The sequence below is a fragment of the Pezoporus occidentalis genome, unplaced genomic scaffold, assembly GCF_034315485.1.
Source record: "Pezoporus occidentalis ecotype Australia unplaced genomic scaffold, CSIRO_AGI_Poc_V1 ctg23, whole genome shotgun sequence".
Taxonomy (NCBI): domain Eukaryota; kingdom Metazoa; phylum Chordata; class Aves; order Psittaciformes; family Psittacidae; genus Pezoporus; species Pezoporus occidentalis.
The window spans coordinates 5713484-5739163 of record NW_026914180.1 but is presented as its reverse complement, the minus strand read 5'-3'; the positions used below and the strand labels follow the sequence as shown (position 1 = coordinate 5739163).

Here is a 25680-nt window from a genome sequence, read left to right as displayed (position 1 = left end):
CCCATTAAGCTTAATTTAGCTGAGGCACCACTACAAGTTAATTAGTTAAAGGCAAGATTTTTCAGTCTAGGTCATAAATTGGGCCCTGTTTCCCACTGAGACCATTTAAGTTAATGAAGAGAATACACTAGAATGAGAGGAGCTCATACAGTCTGTGAAAGGTCACTGCTGCCAGGGCAGTGCATTCTGACACTTCTGAACTGCAAGGTGTCACAGGTACGAGACAGCAGGCAAAGCCATCACTAAATGAACTATACCGCTCTCTGGGCTACTTTATGCTTTTTGCCTCACTTTGTATTGGGCAGAGAGCAGAAAGAAAAAGCGTAACAACTTCATATTCAATGATTCTGGTTTTGAGATAAGCACAGCAGTTTAAGAACATTCCCTAAAGAATGACTTGAACAGCCTCATGTAAAGCCTGAGTATCTTCAGCACACGTATGAAGACAGGCTGCTCCTATTTCACCAGAACATCAATTTCCAAATAATTCTCAACCACAGGTTAAGATTAGAGATGTTAATTCAACAGCAGTAATGCTTGGTCACTATGAAATGGTTAAACCCAGATTAGCAACTACTCTGTGGCACTGACAGCTGACAGCTACTAAAGTCGTAGTACAAGCACAGTTCCCACCACTAAGAGTAAGCCATAGTGATGACCTGAACTCTGTGGTATTTAAGTTATGCACCTAAATATTTTGCCGAACTAAATTTACTACTTAAAGTACAGTTTTGATGAACTAAAGTCTTTCAAATCTCCTTATGACAACTATGCTTCAAGACTTATTTTTTTCTCCTTTTTTTAATAACTGTACTCAATAATGTGTATCAACTTTACAGTGAAAAGATGAAAGCCCTGCCCCTCTGAAAACAAGCACAATTCCCAGTGACTTCATTGCAATGCAGATTCTATTCTATACCTCTCATCTGGCTTACTAAATGCTAGAACAGTTTTTCAAGTCTTCTGGCTTTTTTCTTTAATAGGGCTTGACTGCATCTTTCCAAAACAGTAACCCACCTCTGGAACCCATCACCCTCTGCAGAGAAATCAGAAAGGAACTATGTTCAAAACTAGAATGTACTGCTGGGTATCCTGTTCTTTTCTTTCTTAAGTCTCTGTTGCAAAATCAAAGAAACAACTGAGCTAATGAAGCATCACCAACGTTCCTAACACCATACAGTATCACCATCATCCAATCAAAGATGTACTGAGAAACCACAAGAAGAAAAAACATTCAGTTTAGCAGACTGACATGTCTATACTATGAATTTCTCATCTTTTTTTTTCCCCAAGAAGCAAAAAAGCCTCAGAACTAAAACTAATGCAGAGGTATTTGTTGTTTCCTTCCTTCTGAAGCCTGTGTTAACTTTACCCTAATTTTCTTTGGAGTTACTGAAAAGTTATTTTCAGTTACTACTTTCTTTATTCAGCATCTCACTTTGCAGATTTGCAGCTTTTATGTTTTTAATTTTTTTCTATTACAGTTTTAAATGCTGTTAAATATTCATGGGATACTCCAGGTTAAACACTGCGGGGATGGGGAAGCTGTGGCTGCCCCATCCCTAGAACTGCTCAAGGTCAGGCTGGATGGGGCTTTAAGCAACCTGGTCTAGTGGAAGGTGCCTTTGGTAGTGGGGCTGGAACCAGGTGAACTTTAAAGGTCCCTTCCAACTCAAACTACTTTGTGATTCTGTGAAATAAGCAAAGTCTTACAAAAGGCTAACAAGCTTTTCTAACTTTTAAACCATGTGACCCAGTATGCTTCCAAAAAAAAAGTAACAGCATTTCTGAGCTCTTAAGATATATTAGATACATTATTTCTGCTTAACTATTTCTGCATGGTTTAATTGAATAGATTACTTTCTATTCAGAATACAGTATATTTAAAAGTTAGCTACAAAAATAAGTGAATCATCTTTCAAAAGGCTATCACTAAATTTGACAAAATGTTTGGGCAATAAAAAAATCATCAAGCAATTTAAAAAGTTGAAATTAAAGATGAAAAAAATCTTTTGCCTTTTGAAATGGCACAACGTTTAGTACCTGTAAAACAAACATCAAATGTCCATTGAAAAACACTCAAAAATGATGTTTAGAATAGCTGCTTGGTAACTTCAGCCAAGTCTCAAATGCACTGAGAACAGACAAAAGATTCTCACCTCCTGACATGATGATGCCTGGCAAATCCAGCACTTACAACTGACTTCGAAGCCAGAACTAGTAATTAAGTATCTACTTTAACTTACCAAATACCTGAACTAACTTCATTTTGACCACAAAAGTAATTTCATTGGTATTACTGACACAAATGTATTTCTACTGCTTATTTCTAAAATTTATACATATAACTATTTTGAGAGTATTCAAAATTTGAAATTAGTAAATTACTATCTGATCTAAGATGTTAAGTAGAGCTTTCATAACTCCTGAATTTATCCAATGTGTAACTACCCCGTTACCACAAGTAATTGCAAAGACCCAGTATAGCTTCTTAGAGGAAACAGATGTCGTGCTCATACAATTAAAGTTCTGTGTGACTTCTTTATTTATTAAACACCTTTTTCTACACAGTTCACCAGCAAACCTTAAGTCAAAGCAGTGATGCGTTTAAACTCAGTAATTACTATCCAAGGCAATGTACTACTTGCCACAATAAAGCAGGCATTCTAATTCAACTGCTGCTATGATCTTCAGGTCTCACATCCTGCACTAATGCAATTAGTCTACAAAGAACTAATTACCCTAATCGAACAATCACAGTTTCACTGACATCCTACTTCCTTTAGCAGCTATAAACACCACTGGGCTAAGATAGCACCTAATTAGTTTTCTGTATCACTGTTTACAATGCAGCTTGAATTATGTTTACAGCATTCCCAAAATACTTACTTTATTACCAGCAACTACATACTCACTCAAAATTACGTGCACCAGAACAGTGTTAATACTTATGGGTCTTAGTCTGATAATAAAAAGGTCAAAAATCCTCTTCCATTGTTAGTAACATTTGTGTTTTGCAGTCTTTGTAAAAGAATGCTGTACAAATTAACAAGTCTTATCTCCATCTCAGGTGTCAAAGCCCTTTCCAAACAATAACAGTGATTTTCAACAGTTAGGAATCATTTTCATTTGTAGCAAGAGAGACTTTGTCTATATATTACAGAGGGTAGAAAACACACTGGTTTCAGTGCTCAGCTAGCTAGAGAGACTGTGGAATCCGTATCACTGAAAGTTTTAAACACAAGCTACACAAACTTCTGCTACAACGACACTTGATGCTGCCTCTGAACACAAGGATGGATAAACTCCTTTCAAGAATCTTTGCAATCCCTGTTTGTGTGTGATTTTCTGGTCACACTGAGCACTACCTGTTCCATAGGCCTCAACTAACCTATTTGCAGTTCACTAAACAAACCAAGAGCTTACATTTCTGGATTTAGTGATTACTGAAGAGAGTGCACTAGGAACAAGAAATAAAATAAGAAACAGAAAGAATCCACTCTTTGGTTTGCCTGGAATTATTATTTACATTTGAAATAATTTATTTCAGCTGATGATAAAAGAAAAAACAGAATTAACATCACAGGGTATTTAAAACAAATCTATCTAATAAAACCAATTTTAGATGTACTACAGTTCAACATCATTATTTATACTTGCCTGACTTTTGGCACCATCATTCGGTGTTGTACCATTAGCGTGTGGCAGATTGATGCCATCAGGGTAAAGACCTCTTCACTAGCTGAATCTCTCCAAACCATATTCAGTAGAGTATTTGTCTGCTGCTTTGTATCCAATTTCTTTAGACACTCCTCAGTTATGTACTGAACTGATATTCTCCCATCACCCTACAAACATATTAAAGCAAAATTTGCTTTAAGTTAATGGGCAAGTACCGCCCTTTTAAAAAAAATTGAAATACTTCAGAATTTTGCTAGAAAATAGTTTTCTTGTACAATAATTAAAACAGAAACACATATGTATATCCCAGTACCATTCTTAAAATCATCAGACCCAAGAGCCACCTTAAGTCATCTCTTCCCCCATGATATCAGGGGACATGAAATCCAGGAACGGATGGATGTCTGCAGTAAGTTCCTTTACAAACAGTATTTTTGCATTCATAACCATTTGTTGTTAACAAACAACAAAAAACTTCAGAGTGGCTAATACAGGCTAATACACAATAAAGCATGAGAAGTGTATCTAGTCACCTCTTAAACATCACCAATATCTGTAAGCCACAAGTAGAATCTGCCAATATTTACATCACATATGGTATGTGCGTATCTGGCATATAAAGTATTTTATTCACACTATCTTTGTAAAGATTTTGTGGTAACAGTAACACACTGCACCTAAAAATGTACAGGTAAAAGGTAAGCATTTAAAATGAAATGTAAGTAGGCATTATAGGAACAGTATCTCTCAGAAGAGCTGACAGCCTTTTGCTTTCAACACTTCACCAAGAAAATACCAGAAATCTCAGAATACCTGAAAGACACAAAAATCCAGATTTCATAGCTCAGTGTGGAAAGGCAAAATAATCTCTGAGACTCTCCACCTTCGATTGTTCAAGCCTTGATCCAGGTGTTAGGAGGTTAAAGTTATCACAGATTCACTTAACTGGTGGAAGCTTACAGTGAAAGATTCTGTTTATAATACAGTCTCTACACATTACTATAGAGAGCAGGTGTTCCCCATTTGAGAGCCTTTCAAGGTAGTTAGGTATATTTAAATAGAGCTAATTCTATAGGGTGAAGACAAGTTGAACCTGTAATATTTCCATGACAAAAAAAATGAAAACACGTGTATGCTTCATGACATCTTAGCATTATCACAAACTTAAAGAACACAGAGAACAATAGTTTCTGTAAAATACAAATTTAAAGAGAAGTTTAAACTTTTTTTTGTTAAATAAAAGCTCTGCACTTCTGCAAAGTATCAGTACTTTAAGATTTATTACAGTAAAGGTTTTGTTTTTAATGTAAGCAACTAGTTCCATTTGCTTACAGTGAGTGGCCATCTATCTTTTTAGAAGTAAATATTTTCCCTTCTACATGTAGTTAGAAAAATACTGGCCTTATGGTGATCATGCATTGCTTATATTTGCTACTGCTGTAACAGAAATTCATTCAAAGAAATTACGTATTGCTTACTGGTGCAGCTGTCATTTTACTGATCTCTTCATCCTCATCTTCAGAATCACTGTTTGCATCTTGACAATCTGTACCAGAAGCAGACACAGGCAGCTGAGAGAGGTAAGTCTGCAGTACCCTCAAATACACAAGAAGTCCTTCTTCTGAAAGGGATCCTGTAGCACATACATTGAAATAGAAGATTGTTAGCCAGATCACACTGCACTATAAAGCATATTTTACCAGAAATACCTGACCAAAACACATTATGCCAAATCTTACCGAATTTATGTGTATTTTTTACCAAAAAGGGTAAGACTAGCTATTAAAACAGATCTCTCCAACACTTTTATCCCCAAACTGTCCTTTCTGTTGGGCAATAAACCACACTGTGGAAATACGTAACATGTATTTAAAGGGCATGCAGTACTAGGAAAGGAGGGAATGGTTTTAAACTGAAAGAGAGGAGATTTATATTAGGTATTATGAAGAAATTCTTTACTATAAGGGTGATGAGACACTGGAACAGGTTGCCCAGAGACGCTGTGGCTGCCCCATCCCTTGGCAGTGCTCAAGGCCAGGTTGGACAGGGCTTGGAGCAACCTGGTCTGGTGGAAGGTGTCCCTGCCCATAGCAGGGAGGCTGGAAGCTGGAACTGGCTGACCTTTAAGGTCCCTTCCAACCCAAACCATTCCGTGATTTTATGAAATATGAAAAAACAATGAATTTGCTATTCAACTTTCTTACCCAAGTATGTTTCTCCAACTGTTAATACAAAGTAAAAAAGCCACGGGGCTTCATCACTTCTCCTTTCTGCTAATAATAGTGCATTCAGAAAGAGTTCATAAGGGAAAATGGTCTGCACGTCAGCAAGCGCTGGAATGATGAAATGGAATATCTGATCTGTAAAAGGTGCTGCCAGAAACTCCTCTGTGAAGGCTGCAAAAATCTGCTGCCTGAAATGGAAGAAAAATTGTCTTTATAGAAAACAGAGACACAATTTCCCACAATTACATCCACAGAATAGTAGATCAATTTGCAAGTTCGAACACATCCATCAAGATGACTATAAAGACGTTCTCCATTAATACTGTGCTGATAAACTAACTTTCTCAGATTTCTCAAAAATTAACTTCTTCTACTACATCATTTTCCTGATGATCCTGTATGTAATTTTAACCTTTAAACTTTTCATGAACTCACAGATAATTATTCTGAAGTTTGTTGTTTATAACCTTGAAATAAAAACTGTACTAAAAACCCACAATTATCCTTTTTTTTCCAAAAAAATACTATTTTAACACAAAACACTATTACATGTGATACTATCAGTTTGATTTTTGTTCCATCTGTCCACATATGTGGTTATTTCTGCTTGTAAACTATGACTTCACTACTTCTCTCCATAAACCTCAGCTCCTCTGTCACAAAGTTCTTTTTAACTCTAAAATTCATCTGCCCATAGCTGCACCTCTGCTCTCATCTAACTTTTTGCACTCTTATGTCCCTGCATATTGCAATACCTGCTGTTCCCTATGCTGTTTATTGTAGTCTTCAGCATTTTATTGCCTTTATCTTAAACACACCTGAAGCTACATTGTTCCACTGATGTATAGCATTGCCAAAAAGTCATTACTATTGCAAACAAATCAACAAACTGTACCAAAAGAACAGCTAGACACTCCAGAAGAGCAATTAGAAATGAGTATACAAGTACCTACTAGTATCTTTATTTACCTTGCACCCTCTGGACAGGAGCTATATGTAAAGTGCAATGGCTTCAGAACATTCTCCAGAAGTATTTTTGCAACAGGGACTCGAGAAACATCAGAATACTCAATACTCGAGGGAAGCTTATTGTTAATTAACAAATAAAGCGACTTGTAGTAGCCTGCAAACAAGAAACACAACTTTTTGGATGCAGTATTATTTTTCTCCTTTTTTGTATAAAGCAACTTATATACTCAACATTAATTGAATGAATTTTATAATTCACTGCAAGAAGTTTTACTTAGGAAGACTTTTTACAATAGCCTAGGTCACACTCACATAAATAACAGGATATACCAGCAATCTCTTTGGAAACATCACTTTATAAAATCATAGAAAGAGAACTCCATTCAGACTCAATTTTGTTTTCAAAGCCTGAGCTCCTGCTGATGAAGTAATTTGATATTTTTAAACTGAAGTATGTATTTGATATTTTTAAACTGAACTATGAACTATTTGATATTTTTAAACTGAACTATGAAAAAGATGTTCTCCTACAAGTGATTCTAGTCATGTTTTTCACACCAGTCCTTCCACCCTTTCAGAAATTCTGGAGTTTCCCTCTTCTCCAAAACATGACTGCATCATACAGGTAAGAGCCCAGCTGGCAGAACACTCAAATTCTATAAAGAACTTGCTTTAGCAAGCTGAGGAACACAATTACTGTTTCCAAATCAAGGATCTCTCAGACAGTAATAAAACGCATTACCACCCAAGCCATAAAGATGTGTTAGAAGGCAATCTATTTTTGTTTCACTAAAGTACAAATGGAGTCATATGATTTTATTCTTCTTAAATCAACTTCCTCTTGCTCAATGAACTCCTAAAACACAAGTTTCACAACTACAGGAACCACTGTAAATATGTAAGTAGCATCACATCACCAAGAGGTCCAGTCTAAGACCCTTTGTCAGGGACTACCTAACTTCACATACAATGCAACAAGTGGAAGTCACCACAAAGGAACAACTTAGCAATGCTTACAAGATGCACATGGAAGACAAATCATAGGCAAAACCATATACTAATAAAAGCTGACTACAGATTCTTTACAAATTAACCATCATAAATTATTAGGAGACAGAACATCTGTAATTTCATACAATCGTTTCTTTTTGTTTAAATTCTAAGTGATCAGAAAGCTGTATTTTCTCACTAAAATTAATGACCTAACATGCTGATACTTTCACATATTGGCTATGAGGACTAAATATTATACTCAAAGAAGAAATATAAGCATTCTGGAAGATATAACATAGTAAGCAATAAGACAAACACAAATACTTCAGTAGTTTTCACTAGGCATAGGCAAGGAAAAGAAATGCACTATAATAATTCTTTTTCCTCATAGTGACTTCAACATGCAGTAGCTAAAACCTAATCCTTAGTAACAGGGTAAGATAGCCTAATCTACTAAATGTACTTTAAAACTTACATAAAATTATTCAACCAATTATGTAACAAATTGGAAGGTGTTCTTTTTGTGTTTTATACCAATGAAGCTGGATCATTTATTTCATAATGTTTTGTCCCCAGGTTTTGCAAACTCAAGCTATGGTATCAGAAAGCCAAATTATTTTTTTTCACACGTTCTCAGAGTAATAGAGTTTCTTCAACACAATACATAATTTTGGTGATAACTACACAATTCATTAACTCCCAGTATGTTTGCACAGGTGTAACTGATTGCAGTCTAGCAAACAGTTTTGATGATGATGGTACAAGGGAAATAAAAGCTAGGTCACCATCTCTTTGCTAAGGTGTCTCTAGTGTTAGGAGGGTGAAAAGGTAATGCCAACTTACCATAATAATGAATGTTAGTAGATACAGATAACAGTACTGCAACATAATGTCCAACTGTTACACTACTAAAGCCTAGATCTGCTCTGGGTGAGAGTGTGTGTGAACAGCTACTGTGATAAAACTTTTCCTAGGTAATATCCACCTAGTACCAAAATCTGTGGTAGAGGTCTGTATATGTAACTTAGTAAAATATTCAATTTATAAACAGAATTCCCTAAGAAATTAAACAGCAATTCTTCAAGCAGTCTTCTCATTACTAGCAAAACATCCATCTAACACACAGGTCTGTTAGCATATGCAGGACTGAACTCGTTGTGTCGGTAGTAAAGTCAAAAACATGATTAAACAACATGGTCTTCAGATACTACACATTTTGTTTCATTTTTAAGTTATTTCCCAACTACTCACCTTTTTGAATCATGTAGTGCAAAATTTGTTCAATTAATGATGTCACATAGCTGACATCTTGTAAAACAGGCAAATACGTATTCTCAGATGAAAATACCTCAAGCATTCTCATAGGAAGTGCAACATTCAGACTGTCATCATTGCAATTTTGCAATAGCCTATACATGAAATAAAAAATTATTTAACAAGATATTTGTTGTATTTCACCACAGGCATATGTACATTGATTTAAAAAAATACAAATAAAACCTTTCACATTCTCCTTAAAGTAACTTAATTCTATTAGGTTTCCAAGTGTTTCCAAGTAGTTTAGCTACAGCTTTTTGTTGGCACCTTTTGTAATAGTAATTCCGATTTTAGCATTTCTACAAATATGGCACTCTTATCTTTACATCCTACTAAATTCTTACTGTCAGTGACTTGAAAGTTTGGAGGTCTACTGCAAAACTTGGAAGAGAAGCAAAGAATAACATGTTTTTCCAATATGCATTACCACCCATTTTAAAAATGAAGCCATGAAAGCCCCAGAGCAACAGGGGCTGGGAACAAACACCAGGGAACACTATAGGCATAACTAAAACAATATGTCTTTGATTACAGACTGAAATATTACAAACACAACCACTCTCATCCTTTTAGAAAATGCTTATGAAACAACTACCAGTAACCACAAAAATGGTGAAAATTAAGAGCCTGTTTAGGATTAAAAGTATTTGTTAGTATGAGATCTTTATAGGCACAGTTGCCCTAACAAAACGCTTTCTTCTCAGCCATTCGGAAAGATGGGACCTGTCAGCAGAAATTCTAACATCATAGCTAAACATTTCACAAAACAGAAAAAAATATACTCTGACAAAACCTTTATTTCACAGATGTAGCTGCAATCAAACTACCATCTTTTGCTACGATATTACACAGTCATCTTTTTTTTTCCCCACAGTATCAAAAGCTACAGCTTCTCATGAATCATGAACTTATCTCAGGGAAACATTTCTTCGGCTACCTCTCCCACTGCTCACTTTCTGGGCTTTTACTTAAGATTAAAGTAGCTCAGAAAACAATTATAGATTCCCATCATCATGCTGGCAACATAAAGTTAAGACAAGCTGCTTCTTCCACTGCCTTATGTGTATAGGCAGGGACACCTCTTCCACGCCTTTTGTTTTCCCACATCACCCAGTCAGAAAAGGAGAGAGCTACATTTATAAAACCACAATTTCAAACGTAGTAAAAATGTACAATTCAATCCAGTGACACCACAGCTCTGGTGATGTGTGACTGATATGAGCAAATACACTGTTTTATAAAACTAGGCTTTAGCTGCCAGATATTCAAGTCACCTTGATAGATTACCTTCCCATGATCCTCCACTACAAACAAAAAACTGCCAAACCAAAAATGTAACTGCTTAACATGTTTTAAATTCAAAATGATGCATGAGGAAGGGCATCTTAATTAACACTAATTTTAAAACAAAATATATCCAAAGCATATCCCTGGAAAGCCAATGGAGCTTAAGAACATTCCAGTGCTCTTACCTAGGAAAGTATCCTATACCACGACCTACACATGAATTTAACATAAACAGTCCTCTCTGTAAAATAAATTCACATTTGATTACCTGCTGCAGAAAGAAAAAAGCAAGTGCCTGACATAATTTCTAAACACTTTTCTGACAGTAGCACATAGAGAAAAAATTACCTGCAACACAGCCCCAACAGTCTTTTTATTTGGAATAAGCAAGTAAGTCTGTCTGGACCATCCAATTGCTTAACAAACTGAGAACTTTGCTTAATTAAATTCTGACACATCCATACCTGGAAGAAGATATGCACATAAGTTAAATGATATAACTTGTTGTTATAAACAGTAATTTCAACACAGACATAGTATTTCAATCCTATTTTGGATGCCTTTGGAGGATTTACAAAACACAAACTAAGATAACCTTGTTCAGCTGAGAAAACAATTGTTACACAACATAAAGTACTCAACTGCTTGAGTACTTTAACTGCTTTTAACTTTCAAAGTTAAAACTGAATTACACTTCCAAAATAACTTTACTCCTGAACAAATTCATCCGTTCATTTTGTTTTAAATAGCCATAATTCTTCAATGTCCATTATTAATATACACTATGAATCATAATTTGGGAAATTTGCAGTTACTTTGCAATTGATATGCCAGCATTACTGACCAGTAAGGAAACAAACATAACACAAGCACCGTAAAAACGACCAGAGGGCTAAGTGAAAACTATTACTTACAAATTAAATTCTAATAGAATTATATTATTTTTAATAAACTACTGTGAATAATACAGGATTTTTCAAGGCTTCATTTCACAGATTTTGTGTGAATGTGCACAAGCACATACAAAATCTAATTTTAAGTTATTTTTTCTAAATGAAAAGCAGCAGAGTTCAGGCCAGCAAAACCCAGAATTCTTAAATGAATTTACTGAAGTGATCAAACCCATTTTTGCATCCATTCAAAATCTTTTAATTGAAAGAGTACTTTAAAAGTGCATGAAATAAAAGTACTACAGATCAAAGTATGTAACAGTACTCACCAAACGTTTAGAATCCTCATTCTGTCTGTAGAAAAAGAGTAACTGACGAACTAAGAGAGTCAAATTAGCTCCGCTTGCTGTGGAAAAGGTTCCTCCAGATTGGGCCAAATTAGCACAGCGATCAAATTCACTTCTTTGGATAGAGTACTTAAAAATAAGGCATGCATCAATATATCAGTAATGGTTATGATTTAAAATACAGATGCAAATTTTGAAAACTTCATTTCAGGTTCCTGTCCAAAGAGGTTGCGAAGTAGTAAAACAGATACAGCACACATTTGTTAAGTGATCAAAACATACACACAGTATCATAAAGCCATAATTACTTTCTGTAATTCAGAAAATATACACTGCAACAAATCTGTTGCCTTTCAAGTAAAGAATATCATATCAAACATTTTCATCTAGCTTACTCAACAAACACAAGCAAATTTAAGCAGATACAACTCTTTATTAGAACAATCTACCCAACAGCAGCTTAGAAAGATGTATTTTTCACTCAAAACTACCACTTTAGCCACATTTTGGGGGCTAAAGCTCCACTGGTGTGTAAAAGCTGCTAATACCCAACTGTTTTCATTTGCTTTGTCAGCTCAAAAAAACACTGCATAACCCCACTGAAGTCCACTGTCACATCCATGCTTTGTGGAATCAATGCCCAACTGCTAAAACACTAAAGCTCAAATGAAAATGTCAAGAGGGAAAAAAGAACTTCCAGTTTGTTGGCACACACAGTAATCAAAAAGGTGAAGACTGTTGAATGGAGTTATTTATTACTAGGAAGTCCCACTTTCAGCAAAATTGTTCTATGTTTCTAAATAAGTAAGTACTTACCTGATGTTTTCTGTCTCTGTACCCTCTTACAAATGACTGGATTATTATTGCATTTTTCAGCCTTCGCCTTTCTTCCTGTGAAGCAAAGCAAGAAAACTGAAATCGATATTGTTGAGCTGATTTTAATTTTTATAGCTTTTTCAAATACATTTGTATTCAAAAGGATTCTTTAATGAAATTAAGCACTAATCATTAGTAAGGTAATGACTTTTAAGGTTTGCATCCAACACACATAAATCAGGGAGAAAACTTTTGGTTATAAATGTAAATTTACCATTAAGATATTGAAAAAATTTTTAGTACGTAATACTACAAAATAAACACGTTTGTGTTTTATTAGACAAAGTCTTAATACTAAAATGTTGAAGAATTCACCAAACTAAGTGTCAACATTCTTCTTTCATGCATGCATCAGCTAATATTTAAGACCTGCTTACTTGTATAGTAAGCATATATATAAATATACATATATATATATAAATATCAGTATTATGAAGCTGGTGCAGTTTAAATATGTGGGGGAGGGCACACGAAACAAACCAACAACACCCAAGGAAAAAAAAAAAAAATTTCTTGGTCTCTTCTTCAAACCAGAAATATAAAGTGAATCTTTTTATGATGTTGTCCTCAGCAGCTAGAAAGAGGAGTTAAAATCATCCCTTTCTGAGGAACTGAAAGCCAGCTTCTCTAAGGTACTATGGAAAGAGCATTTCAGTAAGTCCCCTGACAACACTCCAGCATATCCATCACGATTAATATATAAGGGAAGCAGCTGCTGTAATTACATTTCTAATAAAAGTCCATATAGTTTCTTATGGGATGAAAGAGGGAAGTAAATAGTTGCTTGGGAACCTAGAGCTACAAAGAAACTACAAAGATAGAAAGTCAAAAACAGAGAAGCCTGCTTTTTTGGTAAGAGAAATTTTAACCTAATCAATGCTCAAACTATAATAGGCTCATAATTCTGAGGGCCACCAAGTAAAATAAAACATCAAAATATTTTTGTAAGTTTTTGTTAAAATACATTTGGGAAATACATTTGTTAAAATACACTTCATATGAACTTTCAGCGGGCAAAACCTTGATTTCTAATTTATTGGCCCAGAAAGACATATTCAACTTAAGTTCTTAACCTGAACTGACCAGCGAAACACCAGATGAAATTCTTATCCAATGCCTATTTTATTTTTCTTGGAAATCCTGGTTCCTAAAGCAATTTATCTGAATAAGCATATACTTAAAAGATTCTAATTACCACTAAAGCATGGACCAACATAAAAATTTTGATAGGCCAAAGAATGTTTTTCTCTTCAAAGTATCTAGCAATAAAAGTGTAAAATATGGGGGCAAGGAGGAGAGAGCTTCAATTACAGAGAGGCACTGTCTCTTTATAATCATAATGTAACGCTTAACTAAAAAGTAGGTATGTTCTCCTTTTCCCTAGGTACAGGTTTTACCTTAAAATACACAATTATCAGTTAGTGACCCATAATTGCAAAAGTTTTAAATCTGAGGTCACTGCTAAGATTCTGCTGCAGGCATTGTTTGAAAAGCCATAGCTGTTTTTATTCTCAAGAGTCATTCATTTTGTGAAAAACTAATGTATGCCATACAGACTTGTTGTGTGCCTGTACATACACAGATACAAGTATACGACTCTGCACCAGCTTTGCAGCAGACAGAATTAAGCAACTGAATGGCAATGTATGGTGATACGTGGCAAAAAGTTTTTGAAGTGCAAAAAAGTCTGTTGGTATGCTAGTAAGTACACAATGATCATAGATCTCATTCATAACATTGTTCTGAACTAACTGGTTAAATCCTTCACTCTTAAACTTGGTCCATATTCATACAGCCAGGCTGGAAAGAACAAAAATCAGTAACTGTCCTCAGAAACAGAGGAGCCACTGCAGAACCTGCATGGGTCAAGCACACCTTTAAGGGCCAAACAGCTGTTTTTCCGATTAGCATGAAACCTACATGGTTACACATTTTAAATAATTTTGAATACCAATATTTTTTTTCAGAGGGGAAAAAAAACCTACAAAATTAACATATTCACTTAAATTCCATACTACTCAATTTTGTACGACTGCAGCGGAAGTATTTTGGACTGCAAATGTTACTACATCAAAGAAAAATCCAGTGTGCATGCAAATGCTTACAGTCTACTTTACCTCTCGTTTTCTCCTTTCTTCCTGAGTACGATGCAGGAGAGAAGCCTTTTCTTCCTGTAAGACACAAACAAAGGTACTATTGCATTTTCATTCAAACATCATTCAAATGTGTTCATTATATTTAATCTAGACTTTACTTTGGGAACTGTCCTCAATACATAAAACACTGGGGAAAAGTGTTAACTGCTTTCCGCACTTACAGGTACATTAACAGCACTCTCAAAAGCAGTGACAGAGGGAAGCTATGTAAAAAGGAAAAAGACAAAGTGCAGCAAACTGTACTGATCCGTTCCCAGGTTTGTGTTCTCAGCATCCCAATAATGTAGGCAAACATCATCCATGCACAAATGGGGGAGCTCAAATATAATAAAATCCAAATCCTACCAGGTAGTACCAAATGTTTACTGAGTGTTTTCCTTGCTTGGAGCGTATGTAAGTCATTGGCCCAGGTGCATACAGCAAGTTGTGGCACATTCAAAGGTACCACATACTGGTCCAAAATCCCATGTTTTTTGTCTAACCTATAAGAGCTTAATGCGTTCTTGCATTTACTTACCTTTTTCCTCAAAACTTATCTGGAAAAGATATCAAAACAGACTTGTGTAACATAAATGGTAGGAACTGTTTCTTTTAAAATTTTGAGCTCTTCACCCGAACTAAGGCTACAAACAAACTCTCAGGACAGTGACCTATCCAACAGAGAAAAAGGAAAGAATACTAAAATATTCAAGAGACCTCTAAAGAACACCACCATTACAACAGAAAACCTGTGCATCAGTTTTTAAAACACAATCTTAAATCAGTACACATAGATTACAAAATATAAACAAAGTTTTATTTGCAGGAACCTCTTACTGGATGGTTTTCCAATGAAATATAGAAAATTATTCCTTTCTCATGCACAGTATTCAGGTCCTAGTCCAGACAATAAGAGCTGAAAGTACCCTGGCACCTTTCCAAATCAAGTCTAAAATAGACAATAGCTTAAGGAAACTATTTTCCTTTTTTGTCTCTGATACAAATTACAACTTCCTTTTTCTCCATATGCCTTTTTTATTCTAGAGAAGAAAAAACAATCACACTCAAGCTGAAAATTAATCTGAAGACATAAAAATAGATTTGAAGCTAGCAAACAAATGTTTATAAAATATTTAACCACATCTAAAACAACTGTGCTGGAAATTTTCAAAGTCTGTATGACGATACAAAAACATGAGCCAGAACTCTTCTGCTTTTGGGGGGGGTATGATAGAAAAAGCAAGGCAATGATTCTTTAGGATAGAAAATAATTTGACGCAGACCACCAATGGAGAATAAAAAAAAAACCTAACCAAAAACAAAAAAACACCCACAAAAGCATAGATGCAAGAACGGAATTTAAAGTTTGGTTTGCAATTTAGGTCATTTACTGCAGCAAGCATAAAGAAAAATCCCACAAGAAGGTTAACCATCTTTTCCTCTAAAGACAGTATTTATGGCCAAAGACACCACTAACTACAGCTATTGCCCTCTAAAGAGAGGGGTTTTCCCACAGTATAAACAAATCATTACAAAATCCATACATAAGACTGTGTATCTCCACCCCAGTAACAGGAATGGCTCCAGGTCTGCTTGGTAACATGGGACAAGAGGTTCCGACCTTACACACAAAAAGTCAAAATAATGTACTAAATTAAGAAATAACCAACAGACAGCTTGAAATTTCAGGACTTCACTTCTTTTTCAACAACTGATACCCAATGTATTAAAGAAGCTAACAAGAGGCTCCTATTTAGAAGTGATCAGTGACATCCCTTCTATGTGCCTGGAGAGTTTCATTGTGCAGCTAGCACCATGCAAACAGCTTTTCTGCTTAGAAGCAAAGCTGCTGAATTTGTCATTACACTTCAGAGTACATTGAAAGAAAAAGCAAAATAATGTGCATAAAAGGGAAGACAAATTACTACATATGCATGGAGAATGGTACAAAAAATGCAAACATTAAATGCAAGGAATTAGTAGATAAAGGAAAACAAGCAGCCAGAAGGCTTATCAGAAACAAGTAATTTTAAGTATATGGAGAGGAAGGGATATTACAAGAGGGCAGCGTATCCTCAGTGTATCACCAGCTTTGCATTGATCGGAAATTGGGCCTCTTTGAAGCAAGCACTCTTTAAACCAATCCACTTTTAAAAACTTAACGTTTGATTTTTTTTAGCCAATGTCACATACTTGCTTTGAGTATTTGTAAAGAAAAACACCAACTATTTAAAGTATAAATTAGATACGACAGAGGAACTGTCTTAAAGAATAAAATATTTAGGTAAGTATATCCTACACTTAAAAAACATGATCAGTCGAATAATACTATTCTTGTTCACAAGACACAGACAGGCCAGAAACACAAAGGAATGGAATGAAGACTATGGCTAACATATTTAAACTGAATGCAAGAAAAATATATCTCCTTCAGAGTTATTTAACCCAAAGAAAATATACAGTCTCTTCAGAAATTAAAAAGTAACAGCAGATATGCAACAGAAAACAAACCTGCTGTGGGAAAGAGATAAAAAGAGCTATGAAATAATCTTCCTTCACCTACAAAGCACCCTAACAAAATTATTTTTTAAAGACAGCTAACTGCACAATCATCTCTGAAATCCTCCCAGCCTTGCCTCTTAATAAACAGCACAATGACAAAAAGCTAAACTCAGCAGCTGTTGCTCTTTGGCTGGTCTTGAATATCAACAGCATTATAGATGTACATTTGACAACTCACATCTGTATGGTCACATGACTGCTGACAGCTACAGCTGCTATTCCACCACCCCTTCCTGCCTACCTACAGACAGATTTACTCACAGTATGAGATAATCTGATAGTGACTCCTGAAGATCACACCTATCTCATTCCTACTCGCATCAGCCTTGCCTCACTTGTGCAACAGTCATGCTGTCTTCTCTCTTCACCTGCGGAACAGGCAGACATCAGGTATCAAGTCTACTTATCAAGGTAGCCAGGCAGGTATTTTAAATGGAATGAAGCACCAGCTTGTCTTGATTCCTTCAATCCTAACTCAAAGGAGTGAAAAACCATTTACTGAGTCAAATTCTATTCTATCCTATGATTCTATAAATTCCTGACACTTCTATAATATAGTCTTTCTTCAGGAGCTCGACCTCCAAAATGCAAAACAGTGAATATGCTATCTGCGTGTTTTGTGCTATGTTTAGTATATTACTAGCAGTCCTTTTCCTGTTTGCTTCTTCCTCCACCAGAAGATATTGGCAAAGACAACCAACCTCAAGTTCTAGCATGCAAGCCACAGGACCATGAAAAGCCCAATTTGAGAAGTTTTCTTCTCCAAATATGTGAGTCATGACACAAAGAAGCAAGCCAGCAAACGGTATGCGACAACAAAACACAATGAGACATTATGGATGGTGACTCAAAGAATAAGACAGAAGGAGAAAGAGGTGAAAACAAGGAAGCAGATGGAGGACAGTATACAGAAAGGAAAGCTTGTGACTACTATCAAAGAAACATTAAGTAATATTTGAAATGTTAATTTGTGCATCAGGCTAAAACTGCTATGTACCATATGATTCACCACAGCAAAGCTCAAAGTCACATCACTGCTGTAACAGACCAGTTGATGAGAACAGCTGCATCTCACAGTGTAACAATCTCAAAGCTCAAAAGACTCTAATTAAATACATAAGAAAAAGATAAATTAATTAAAACTGCTTTCTTGCCCTCATTTTGCTGAAATACACTCTTCTGTTACAAGAGCATGTCTACACAACTCCTAGCCTTTATATATCCTAGGCAAAGATTGAATAACAAATTATATATATACACAAATGATGAGTCTTCTCACATTTTAACCTTTTGCATCAAGAGCGAGAAAACATTTTCAGCCCTCCTGGCCTAAAAGTCAGGTTCAGGAAAAGAAATGTATAAATAATTATCGTTTTTCAAATACTTCTAATATTTGTTGACTCTTTCAAAAAGCCACAAAGGTGTATTTTTTTTTCTGTAGTTGGGAATGCTTTCTATTTATCATTACAATACAACATGCAAAGTACAAGGCATGACTTTCAGGAAATTTTCAAAGAAAAACAAATAAGCACTTAATCTTTTAATTTTGGGGGACAAGCATATAATCTTATATGGTTTTCATCTACAAAACCCAAGAACTTCCATCTTCCTTCTTTCCTTAAAAATGAGGAACATGACTTTTCATCTGAATTTAGTTTGAATCACATAAAAATCAGAAACAGCTACCAAAGCACATGAAGTGACCTAAGCAATTAAAATAATTAATGCCTTTTAATGTAAGTTCAACAAATAAAAGGAAGATTTTGTAGCATTTACTTCTAAAGAACAAAGGTAGACAACGGGAGACAACCCCTCCAAAGTGGTTCTCAACAGTGTTCCCTAGTTCCCAGAATTCTTTTAGGCATGATAAATGCCACTTTTTTCTTTTCTGAATATTAAAAGAAATCAGCATTTTAAGAACAATGTCTTGAACTGGACCTCAACAATTTAAACTCCAGTGGACACACAGCTCAGCCAGCCTGAGTAAAACATGTGCAGCAGCTTGAAAAGCTCTGCTTTAAAAGAGTTTGCCAGTCTTCATATCACTGATAATTTATATCATAATTGAGTTTATATTCTTCTTCCAGAAAGTATTTTAAAGTACTTAAAATATGCCCAGGAAGAGGTACTTGGCCAGGGAAAGCCTTGACCTCACTAAAATCAATGTCACAGTGCCTGCTAGAAAACATCTCAGCATGTTAGCTCAAATTTTACTCTAGGATGCAGGGAGCATCTGAAACCACTTTAATCACAGGAGCTACAAAGCCATGCACAGGGGAACCAGGACTTGACTGGAGGCTCTAGAGTCCAGATGAAATGCAAACAAGTTGGTGTAGTTTCACTCCATTTGTCTCTACTATGATTTTTAAGATGTATATTGTATGCCTCATTGTAGTTGACTAACTTTTCACTTTCTCAAAATCAAGCAAGGAAAAGCCATATCTATAAAAGCAGAATAATTTGTTCTGAATTTGAGAAAACCGCACATCACAAAATAATAGTGTAATCATTGCTGCCAGCTAACTATAACTCCATCATTCATAGCTTCCTTTGAAATGAGAATTTTAAATGTCACTGAGAGTGGAAAAAGTCCAAAAGACTTTAGTACACATTAACTTAGCTTCCTACTGACATACCATCGTTATTTTACAACCTGGTGGTCTCTACACCACAGATATGAAATTCAAAGAATACTTCAAGACTTAAGCTTTGACATTTCAGTATCTGGACAAAACACAGTTCTGACTCAGAATGAGGTATGTACTCGCATAAGGATCTACACCATTTGCCTATAGGGCAAAGGTCTTTCAGAGCAAAGCAGTACAATTCTTTCCCACCATTCAAAAATAAATTGTAAATTTGTAACTGTAATCTAGAAAACCTGTGCTATATACCCCTAGCATCATTTCCTTTCCAGTGGTGACCTGGTATAGGTTTAAGTAAGATAGAATAAAAGAGTAGTTCTTTCTTCCTGAAGTTAGTAACAACTTTCCTCAATCAGCAAGAGAGAAACAATTATTTTTTAAATCTGGCCCATCATCACTTAAATCCTACAGACATCTATCACTATAAACAATCCCAGCCTGTGCAGATTTCTTTATGCACCAGCAATCTTAGAGACTATTGCTTTTGTATCATTAATTTTTATTCCTTGAGAAGTTACTTAATGCATAGAATATAGACAACAAAGACCAAACAAGGCACTTTTACAGTTGAGAGCAGGGCAGGGGGAGAATATAAGGAATTTAATGCTTAATGTTATACTATTAATTTAAGAAAGTGTATCAGTAACTACTAAAATAAAATGCAAACAAACTTTGTAAACTGAATATATTTATTAAAAATGTCCATGTTAAAAGAAATTAGAGACTTTTTAAAATAGAGATGGAGTCATCACTATTTCTTCATCAGAAATTTCCCACATTTTCCACAAAAAAAAAAAAACCAAACCAAAAACTAAGGAGAAATTCAGTTAAGTTGGTTTCACTTTCACTGTCATGACAGTACTAACCCATCTGTATCACAAATTCTCTAAGAATACTCTATTTTAAATACTTCTGGGATTTATAAAAGTACAGTTTAGATATCTCAAGTGATATTGTACATTTGACTTAATAATATTCTTTTAACCATTTTTCCTGGTTAAAGGCTTACAAAACATCATTAATACATTTCATAACCTAAACAAACCATGTAGACCTGCAGAGCCCCTTGTACATCTCAGCACAGGCACGGGGATCCCCTGAATAGATGTACTAAGGGACTGATACCTCATATTTTTCTTGACTCTGATAAAATCAGTGAAGGAACACTAGGCCTGACTGTACTAAATAAAGTTGACATAGTTAAACAGATTCTGCACTATCCCACTGAGAATCCAACTTCATGATAAAATTGGTGAAACCTGCCAGCTGCCACCAAAAGGCATGGTGACATGCCACCTTCAAGAAGTATGCTCACTACAGGGGATACAACGGATGGAGTGGGAACCACCCAGGTGAAGGACCATCTGTTTCTGTCCACTGCAGAGTTAGGTTGGGTTAGCTCCATGTGAACTGCCCCCCCAAAATAACTCTCTGTTCTCCTTCCTGACACACAACAGAAATTTTGCAGCTGCAGCCTTTTAGGCAACAGTTCTTGTCCTATACAACAAATCCACGACTCATTCAAGATGTTCAGATACTGAACTCCAATAATAGTACTCATTTTTGAAGGCTATTTTACTTCAGAAGTAAAAAAAAAAAAAAGTTTTGCCAGTTGTAATTAAAACTAAATCTGAAAATAGCTTTTGAATAGCCTTATAAAGCATGGACTCATGTTTTAAAGGTGACAAGAAGCAACCACAAAAATTATAAATAAATAAACAAAACACAGTATCTACACCTCAAACACACAGACAACTATGCAAATAGTCCAAATGAATCAGCAGATTTTGGAAAGTTGATATGGAGGAAACATTCCAAACACTGACAATACTGTCTCTATTTTAACATTTATGTACAATGCAATATTAAAATATTACAATAATATTCTGAAAGGATCAGTCACTGTGATGGTCATTTTGAGAACTTTAATTCTATAATCTGGGATTTTAACAAAAATAAGTGATACTTAAAGACTACTGCTTTGGCAAAAAGGTGTCATGGATTGAAGTGCCTCGTTACAGCATGTGCAGTTCAGACCACCGTAACGCATGTGAACATAAGATGCAAACAGTGTAAAAACAAACCAGAAGCTCTCCGCTTTTATTATTCAAAAATGTCATAAAAGTTAGTGCTGAGAAAGCACACTAGATTCAGTACCTTTCTAACTGCCACAATGCCGTAAATCCCCAACTATATTTCTCTCATTGTGCCTATACCCATAGCAGTTGCTGAGGTCAGCCCCTCCTGAGGCCTATGAAAACACTACAGACATAAACAGCCATGTCAGACAGGGTATCAACATGTGTGACCCATGACCAACACCAGTTACCAGCTGCAGCTGCAGTTATATTAGCAAAATCCATGCTTTTAATAGTCAGATTTGCTGATCATTTACTTTGGTGTGGTTGCATCCACATCAAGAAGACTCTGCATCTTTAGCACTGGAGTCCCTGCTTTTGTACTGGAAGAGTTTCACTAATGTGGCTACACAGGTGCAACAGCATTTGAGCAACTTCCCCAAACTGGGTAGAGTAATTCTTAGCATTAAGCAGCCCGCATACAGATTCTACAAATATTTATCAGTTGTGCTTTATTCCCCCCCAAAAATTAAAATGGGCAGCGCTAAGCATCCAGCTGAACATCGCACAGATGCAGAATTAGAACTATATGCTGCATCTTTCTAAAATTACACACATTCGGGAGGACAAGAGGGTTTGTCAGAGAAATATTTTTTCCGTGCGCACAAAAAGCTGAAACATTTTAAAATTCAGCCTTCTGTAAAACCGAAGCCTATAGGCATGAGAAACGTGATCACAAGAAGCCTGTGACATGAAATAATGAGAAACTCATGGAACCCATATACACACTTGCCACACCAATCTCTGCTGTAGTATGTTTACATAAAGTTCACGTAAACTGCATTTTTAGAAGTAATTCTTAGTACTGTTTATATAAATTATTTCATTACTACTGTACATAGTTTTTGGAAACAAGCTTCTATTTTGATGGCATTCTATAATGTCCATATAACCGAAGGTGCAACGAATTGATGTGCACTGATGCAGCACAAGCACTTCAGTGTACCAGTGTAAAATCATGAAATCTGTGGGCTAGTCAGTACCAACCTGATCATGAAACACAACCTCTGGATTGGGCACAGTGAAGGTCGTACATCAATTTCAGTTTTCACTTCCTTTAGCTTGTAATATGTGCCCTTGACTATTTATACCTGTATAACACTAATAAATTTGCCCAATATAATTAAAACAGATAAAATTCTAATCAATACTCATTGAGAGATCAGTAGGGGTAAAAGAAGATGACAACAGCTGTTTACTTCTGTAGAAGGAAGCAAGTTTTGCACGAAACACTATTTGCAAGTCAGTGTCAAAAGCTGCGAAGTACATGAAGTGCTCAGCTGAGGACAAGTGCCTGTCCTGCCAATTTCAGCTGGGGCATATTTATGGTATTTTTGCCTCATGTCATGCCCCTGGTATGTAGCCTAATGCACAAAAATGTCTTACAGATAAATAGAAAATGATTCAGATGAAAAGCTGCCAAATTTAAATGCAGTTCTATTACACATTATCTTTAATAAATTACGTAAGATAACACACCAAAATGCAAACTTTGCTGTGATTTTAATATCACAAGGTGCAGTATTTTAGCTCGTTTCCTAACTGTACTGCCAAACCGCAGAAGTTTTACAGAATCCAAGTTGCTTACAGTGCACAGTAACAAAAATTTCAGAATTATTTTTACTCCATTAAGATTTTAAAATACCAATGAAAACACTTACTAGTTTCCCATGCAGTCACATCCAATAACATGGGGAATCAGTATTTTATATAATGAAATAAAGTGACCCTTATAAATTAGGCCACTTCTAAAAACACTGTCCTTACCCTTGTTCTTCAGCAGCTCTATGCCCTTCAGTGCATAGATTAAACATTTGACTACCCCGTCCAATCAGCAAGATCTAAATAGACCATTCCGTTTCTCTTCTACCGATAAATACAAGGAGATTCAATAGTCTGGGTACAGCATACAATTAGCTGCTGCTCACTGCACACGACCAATTGACTGAACGTGAACTTGACAGAGAAAGGCTAAACCTGGCACCCGGCCACCCTCACTCACGTGGATGAAGCCTCCCCCAACAATTTGCTTTGATCCCGAGTTGTGTAAGGCTGGTCCCCGCCATCCCTCCAGCGAGGCGGATCCTCGCAGGAACTTCCCCTCTTGAGATAAATGACTGGAGGTGTCCAAGTCCTTCCCTCCTTCACCCCGGGAGCCCTAGAAACGTAGGGCTCAAGAGGTGCCACCAGCCACAACAAACCAGACTGCTCGGCAGGGAGGACAAGCGAAGGAGACATTTCCTCGCTTCCCACAATTCTTACTACACTATAAGACTAGGATGTGTGTGGCCTGATTAAATATATATATATATAAATTGAAAAAAATAACAACAAAGAGCCAGGGCGATCAGCGATAAACATATCATCAGGAGGGGAAGATTTCTTCCCCCCTCCATTAAACCTTAGTCATAGCTGCTCCCATTTTTGAAGGCCCAACGGTAAAAATAACGATAAATACATGAAGGCAATGCAGGCTTGGGACGAGGGAAACCGACACAGACACAAACACGGAGACAGGCACCGATTCTTACCTTCCTACTCGCTCCTCCGAGAGACACCTTGGGCCTTGTTTTGAAATCCCCTTCAAAGCTAAACATGTTTACAGCTTATCCCATCTAGAGTGGGGTCCGGCCCCCCGAGCTGACCCCGCCGAGGGGGCGCGGGCCCGCTGGCAGGGACAGCGGAGCGGCCGGCCCCGGGGCGGCACGAACTCCCCCCCGGCTGGCACCCCGCGGCCCGCCCGCCGGCGAGGCGAGGCGAGCCCCGCGCCGTCCCCACCGCCCGCCCCCGTGGAGCTGCTCGCCTCACGGCGGCCCGGCTTCCCCTCCCTACCCCCTCGCCGCGGCCTTCGCTTTCCCGGTCACCCCCTTTCTGACCGACGGCGACGGCTGAGTGTAGTGGGAGGGAGGAGGAGGAAGAAGAGGGAGGGAGCGGAGGAGAGGGCTGGCGGTGCTGATTCACTTGCACTGGGGGAGCAGCCGGCTACGGAGAGAAGATGGCCGCCACCCGCAGCCTACCGGGCGCGCTCCCGAGGGCCGGGCGCGGCGGCGCGAGCACCGCCCGCAACTGCCGGGGCCGCGCCTCCCGCGCGCGCCGCTCCTCCCGTGCTCGCCGCTCCTCGGCCTCTGCGAGGAAGCGCTTCGGTCTGCGGCGGCCTCAGGCGAGCAGCAGCGGGTCGCGGCCTGTCAGCCCCAGCGGGCCCTCTTCATTACCCGAGTATAACGACTGGCTTGTGTACCCCGGCCCGCTGGAGCCGCCTCCAGCACATCCCTGAGCAGCACCCGGTTTGTCCCAGCTACGGTGGTTTCATCCGAAGCTTGTTCCCATTTTAAATACGAGCTTTGTGGAGGTATTCTTCAGTGGTGGTCTTGGCACTCCTGGGGTAATGGTTGGACCTGACAATCTTAAAGGTCTTTTCCAACCTAGCTGATTCTGTGCAGGAGCATTTGGAGGCGGATTTGGAACCGTTGTACCGCGGCTGCCACAGCCCGGCTGCAGGGAGGAAAGGGCCTGAGCTGAAGGTCCCGTTTGGCCCTGGCACAGGGCTGCATGCCTTGGTGGCAGTGGGCTGCGATAACGCACGTTTCATTCATATACACATTATATATATAAAAA

The 25680-nt window shown here is 37.2% G+C and overlaps 1 protein-coding gene across 2 annotated transcripts in view; it reads right to left on the bottom strand.

Annotated features, from left to right (window-relative positions):
• UBE3C (ubiquitin protein ligase E3C) overlaps nt 1-24830 on the bottom strand; it is a 74232-nt gene extending 49402 nt beyond the window's left edge. Inside the window, exons 1-10 of one of the 2 annotated variants that reach the window (XM_062621491.1) lie at nt 24597-24830; nt 14703-14756; nt 12526-12600; nt 11692-11838; nt 10821-10936; nt 9120-9277; nt 6876-7029; nt 5886-6094; nt 5160-5314; nt 3661-3848 (exon numbers count right to left, since the gene is read on the bottom strand). In XM_062621491.1, the coding sequence (XP_062477475.1) occupies nt 3661-3848; nt 5160-5314; nt 5886-6094; nt 6876-7029; nt 9120-9277; nt 10821-10936; nt 11692-11838; nt 12526-12600; nt 14703-14756; nt 24597-24662 (1322 nt within the window). In that variant the 5' untranslated portion in view covers nt 24663-24830. Of the gene's footprint in view, nt 1-3660; nt 3849-5159; nt 5315-5885; nt 6095-6875; nt 7030-9119; nt 9278-10657; nt 10717-10820; nt 10937-11691; nt 11839-12525; nt 12601-14702; nt 14757-24596 lie in introns of those variants that run through there. The other variant, XM_062621492.1, reaches the window with a different exon arrangement.
• Nucleotides 24831-25680: the final 850 nt, after the last annotated feature.